The sequence below is a fragment of the Arctopsyche grandis genome, chromosome 12 (assembly GCF_051622035.1).
Source record: "Arctopsyche grandis isolate Sample6627 chromosome 12, ASM5162203v2, whole genome shotgun sequence".
Lineage (NCBI taxonomy): Eukaryota > Metazoa > Arthropoda > Insecta > Trichoptera > Hydropsychidae > Arctopsyche > Arctopsyche grandis.
Window position 1 is genome coordinate 7,268,855 of NC_135366.1, and position 6,000 is coordinate 7,274,854.

Here is a 6,000-nt window from a genome sequence, read left to right on the forward strand (position 1 = left end):
GCCGCAAATGCGGCTCGCGATGCGGCCCAGTCGCCCGGAATAATTTAATTGGCCGTCGTCCTGAACGTGTCGGGATTCAGGAAACTTCCATCATCCCTGACCGGTCGCCATGAACCCTTTTCCATGACCGCGAACCGAAATGGGCAGGAGGAGAGAAACGGAAAAATCCAACAAATTAATTTTCCCAAAATATGTACATATATATGTGTACCTCATTTTCGTCGCTCAGCCCTTCAATCGAATTAAAACGACAATTTTACGCACGAATTCCTGCAACAAGCTACATTTGCATAATATTATAATGTAAATGGTACATTGTACAACCGAACCGCACGATATTTCTCGGCCAGGAGAAAATTGAGAAACATAAATAAAACGAAACCGTTTTTGAAAATTTTATAAAAACCTACCGGTTTAAGGTGTTAAATATCCAGATTAAGCCCCCTATTAACCTCTTTCCCATACCAATAATATGTAAAATATATATTTGTATATACATACATACTACATACACATTTTATTATAAAGGATTAAAAAAAATTTCAAAATTTTACTTAGAAATAGTACATTATTGACTATTGATTAGAGACGGAACGTAAAGGTTTATTTGAAAATGATTTATTCCCAATTTTGTATAACAAATTATAAATAATTTCATGATAATGACTGTAAAACAACCACATATTAGATTTTTCCACTGAAAAAATTATCGAAGGTTTTCCACATTGCGTGCCTACGATTTACGAGTAGTCCAATATCGGAAAATTAATTTCCATAATGCTGCGTCTAATTATTCCATCTCGAAATTAATTTATACCGATGCCCAGACATATTGGATTACCTGTCGTCGCCGAGCCCAATATTACTTTCCTTCAATTATTAATTCCGCTATCGCCATCTAAGCGATGAACATTTTCCGAAAACCAATTAAAAACGAAAACTTATATCGAATATTTCCCAAACCTTCCCACCTACGTCTTCTTCCTTTTGCCGACCGTCGTTTATATTTTTCGCGTTTTTTTTTTGTTGTTGGGAAATTTCTTTGATACTTTACCCGAGCGAACCTTTCCAAAATGAATTTTCATCGAGTGCTTCGATTTTCGACACAAAGCGAAGAGTTAAATTCGAAATTACGCTACTATTAATGCGCATCCCTCGCGAGAAATAAGAAATGATCATTTGTCTCACACCCCTAGACTTCATCACTTCCCCTTATTCCTGCCTTCTTTCTTTCGAAAATAGATAGACGGCAAATTCGACAATACAAATTGTCCTCCTTATGTATACAAGAAAGTCATTTGAATACATTCTTCGCTCTCTTCCCTCCACCCTCCCCCCTTTGGAAAAAGTATCGATTTTTGTTTATTTAGTATCATTTGACGATAGAGAGAAACGGCGAAAAGTGAAAACAAGATGAATACGTTTCGGGATAAAACTTCTTCTTTACCCCGGGAAAGAATCAAAGGGCGGACGCATCCAACAAACAACCCTGCAAACTCCAAGTATTTCCTATTTGCCCTATATATTTATTTATACCATGTTTTCCTTTACACAGACATCCAAAATTGTATAAATTAGTCAATAAGCAAATATCTACCCCTTTGTATACAATAAATCACAGCTTAATCGAAATCAAGGAATTTGATAAATGCTCGGAATATTGTTTATGACACATAAATTTAATTTAATACAAAACATCAACAGTCCTTGGAATTCAATCTGACACTAAGACACGCCCTAATTCACTATTCTAAATCTAAAAATAAATTTGAATTAATACTACTAACAAGAATTGTCTATTTTGACAGTGAGTTCGCGAATATATTATATATGTATGCATACAAATAAAGTATGTATATACTCGTAACTAAACGAGACCAAAAATAAAGAGAAAAAATAAAGACTTCTCCGAAAAACGTTCGTAGCGATACCTTTCAACGATACCTTTCAAATTGAATAAAGCTCATTCGATTCTACTTCATTTATTTTATTGTGACATAGGACTGTTCATTTATAAGACTTTGACGTATATGAAGGAGGACGTGAGATAAATTCAAGAAAAAGGCATCCAATTATATTGACTAGGAGTTATAATAAGAGTACAAAAAAATTTTGAATCATTTCTTAAAAAAAATCAAAAAATTGGACGATTTTCTTTTTAAGACGTTTGAAGGAGCACGATTCTTCCTCTCGCCTCGAGTATAAATACGATATTAAAATATTCGATAAGCGTCGAAACGGCAATGGGGGATGAGGATGGTGGTATTGGAAAAAAGACAGAATGTCGTCAATTTTCCCCCGTTGGCCCTTATTCAAATGGGATTATATTATTACGAAATTACTGCGGTGTACCAACGAATGGAGGGGACATTTTTCGCAGTTCAACCTGACTGTGACGGTTTTTCTTATACAGATACATTTATTTGAAATTTTTTTATGTATTTTACTTTTCTTTGCCGTTTGAAAAAATCGGAAAATCCCTGCCACTCCCTTTCACTCGGTGCCCAAGAGAAAATATTGCCGAACATTTGCGTTTGAATAACTTGATTAAAATAATTTGAATATATACGTTCGCCTGTCACTGCGTCGACTTGAAATTGACAAAATGAAATTTGACTTTAGGCGGTCATTTTATACTTTTCCCTGAAATTCCTTTCAATTTGAAAAATTGCTATAATTTATATATATACATATACACATACAACCCTACATGTGTATTTATATATATTTCCCACAATATCTGTTTATACAACACGCGTATGGCAACCCGTGTATAATGATCCTTCATAAAATAATACCCCAATAATATTAATATCATGTTCTCGGAAGAACTAAATTATACTTCATAAGTAGGTTATTTGGAATCGAAAAGCCTATTTAGTAAACATATTCATAACAAGTGTTTGATGTGATAAATTAAAAAATTTCTATTCGGAAATTATTTCAGATCGAATATATTATATTTAATACCACATGCCTCTCGTAAACTTTAATGTGGTATTTTAAATGTTGTACTTAAACAATACTTCAAATAACATTCTAATGAGATTTCTGCTTTAAACTCGTATCTAACAAATTAGTTCTGACCTATTCAATGTCGCTTTTCCAGATGTTTTACTGAAAATTCAAAATTCTTTTTTCTCGTTTCAGGCTACGGCAACGTGACACCGAAGACTCCAGCCGGAAAACTGGTGACCATAGCGTACGCCCTGATAGGAATACCCCTAATGTTGGTATATTTATCAACGGTTGGCGATGTCCTGGCAAGATCCTTCCGCCGTTTGTACAGCAAACTGTGTCGTTCCGCGCCGAAGAGCAACTCTCAACCGAAGCCGGCCAAAGGACCGAAACCAAACTTCAAATGCCCACCGACCAACCACCTGCCAGACGCTACGTCAAAGGGCTACTACGAGAACAGAATGAGCAACGAGAGCGTAGTGATACTGGATTGCATCGACACGTCCCTACCACTGGGAGGTCCACTCTCATCGGCCGGATTGCCCTCCTCGATCGGCATTGACAGCTACCAAAGGAAACGCTTCTACCACAGGGGCTGTCCGGACCAAGTCAGAGTGCCGATCTCACTCTGCATGATCATAATCGTCATATACATGTCACTCGGAGCCGTGCTTTTCAACAAGACGGAAAATTGGACATTCTTAGAGGGATCGTACTTTTGCTTTACGAGCCTGAGCACCGTGGGCTTCGGTGACTTGTATCCGGGACAGTACGCTAGTAGTATTTCGGCACAGTCGGAGGATATAGCGTTGTGTGTTTGTTCGGTTTATATTCTGATCGGTATGGCAGTCATCGCTATGTGTTTCAATTTAGTGCAAGACGAGATAATAGTGCTAGTTAGGAAGTTCAATCGAGCTTGCGGAGGACAGACGAAGCACCACATACCTCCGAGAAACTCGGACGAGATGGAGGGCATAGAGGACATATCCATGTCTGTAGTGTCCTGACAAAGGCCCCCTCCCATGGAAACGACAGTGTCCACAGCCTCCTCGGCGGTGAGCGCATCGACCTCATCGACCAAGCCCTTGTCAATGCCGGTTCCGATTCAGATCCAGATCCCGCCGAACTTCACACCTGGATCGATGCTGCCCGGAAAGTGCAACAGTCTGCCGAGGAAGAAGGCGTCCGATTACAGGAATTCCAATTTCCAAAGGAACACGCCCATGCGTAGATCGAGCGGCAACGAGACCCTCGTCGAATACTTCGTGCCGAGAAGTGTCAGCGAATTCAATTTGACTGGAATCTTGAGTGACGTCTCCACCGTACCGTTGCCTCCACCCGCAGCTGGGGTCCTAAGGTCCTCGGGCAGGCAATCTAGCTCTTCGAGGGGCGGCAACGCGGGCGTGGACGCGACCCAAACCAAGACCAGGGACAAAATGGTCACATTCGAAGACGATCAAGTGGGTCATGGGATTGGAGGGTTAGCCAGGAAGAATGCCAACATGGAGGACGTTTTTATGTGACAGCAAAGATGTGCCGGCTGAGAGTTTGATTTCTAAAAAAAAACTTCATAGCGAAAACAAAGTTATATGGAACACTGGGGACTAGTGCCAAAAACGATATATTCCAATTGTTTTATATGGGAAATTGTATTTAGACTAACGAAAAAATAATTAAAAAAAACTTTTTTTATATTATTCAATTACTCAACGAAAAAAAATTTTATAGCTAAAAATTAGATCAATAATTTCCATGTTAATAAATTCGAAATTTAAAAATTGAACATAAAAAATGTGCCAATTTAATTTTACGTATTTCAATTATTGTGCCGACAGTTTATTTTCCAAATATGAATATTAATTATATACATATATATGTATATATATACATACATACATATATTATTATGATTGTGAAATGACATTCATATTCACGCATAGCTTTGATGATATACAAAACTTTTTAATTGTTATAATATTTGTTCAATAAAAAATTATTATTATTATAAATTTAGTAAATATTTATATATCGTTAAAATATTCCGAAAAAATATCATATATAATAAATTATCATATACATAAAAAATATGAACTGGCCTAACGGACTAATTATTGTAAATATACGTTTAAATCAATGCAATGAGACTTGTTTCCACTTCTGAGTTTAGATTTTTTCAAACAACTTTCCGTCACTAGGTAAAAATTATTGTACAGAGGGTTGATTGATGGTTTGTTAAAAACAAAATAAAAATATATATATATATATATGAATACATTATATAGAAAAAAATAAAACACTGCCTTTCATTTTTTCACTATAAATAAGCCTTTTTTCCTATTTCTTATGCCTCGGTTGTTTTTAACATAAAATACACTATTAAGAAGGATGTTCGAACAACACTTGGCATCTCTTGAAGCGACCCTCCACCATTACAAGAGTATAATACAAACCCCATAAATAATCCTTTATACATATGTACATACATATAATGGTCAATGGAACCAAACGACTCCACAGCAAGTAGAGTGCGACGAACGAAACTTTCAACAGTGTCGTAGTGCAGTGGTACAATGCGGCACTTACTTTTACTTAAAATTTTACTTACATAATTTTCGGGGGATGGCGTTTCTTACTCTCCTATTTCTCTCCCTCACCTGTACAAATACGGATGTGTGCAGAACGTTCTTACATACAACCCACCCCAGCGACCACCCCCTGAAACACGACTGAACACGTCTGGTTATAAAGCACACAACGCTGTTTGCAGAGCCGCACCAGCGCGTTAAAAATGTATGAAAGGACTGAATGCGAGGAACTAGAAACTGCAGGTGTCCTCAACCGTCTACATTCCATTTATTCCTCGCCATTGAAAGTCAAGACCAAAACGTATACTGACAACGCTCTTTCTCCTCTTTACATCAAAAGCGAGATACAAACTACATAAAGTGTATTCAATAAGCTATTTCATAAACATATGTAAGTATCTGCATACATTTTTATTGATTACGTTGGTGTATACTCTTATACATATCTACACATACA

General features: G+C 37.0%; 1 protein-coding gene across 1 annotated transcript in view; it reads left to right on the forward strand.

Annotated features, from left to right (window-relative positions):
* Positions 1 to 4,615, forward strand: part of LOC143920534 (potassium channel subfamily K member 18-like) — a 116,768-nt gene extending 112,153 nt beyond the window's left edge. Inside the window, exon 3 of the mRNA XM_077443444.1 lies at positions 3,151 to 4,615. Coding sequence (XP_077299570.1) covers positions 3,151 to 3,965 — 815 coding nt within the window. The 3' untranslated portion in view covers positions 3,966 to 4,615. The remainder of the gene's footprint in view (positions 1 to 3,150) is intronic.
* Positions 4,616 to 6,000: the final 1,385 nt, after the last annotated feature.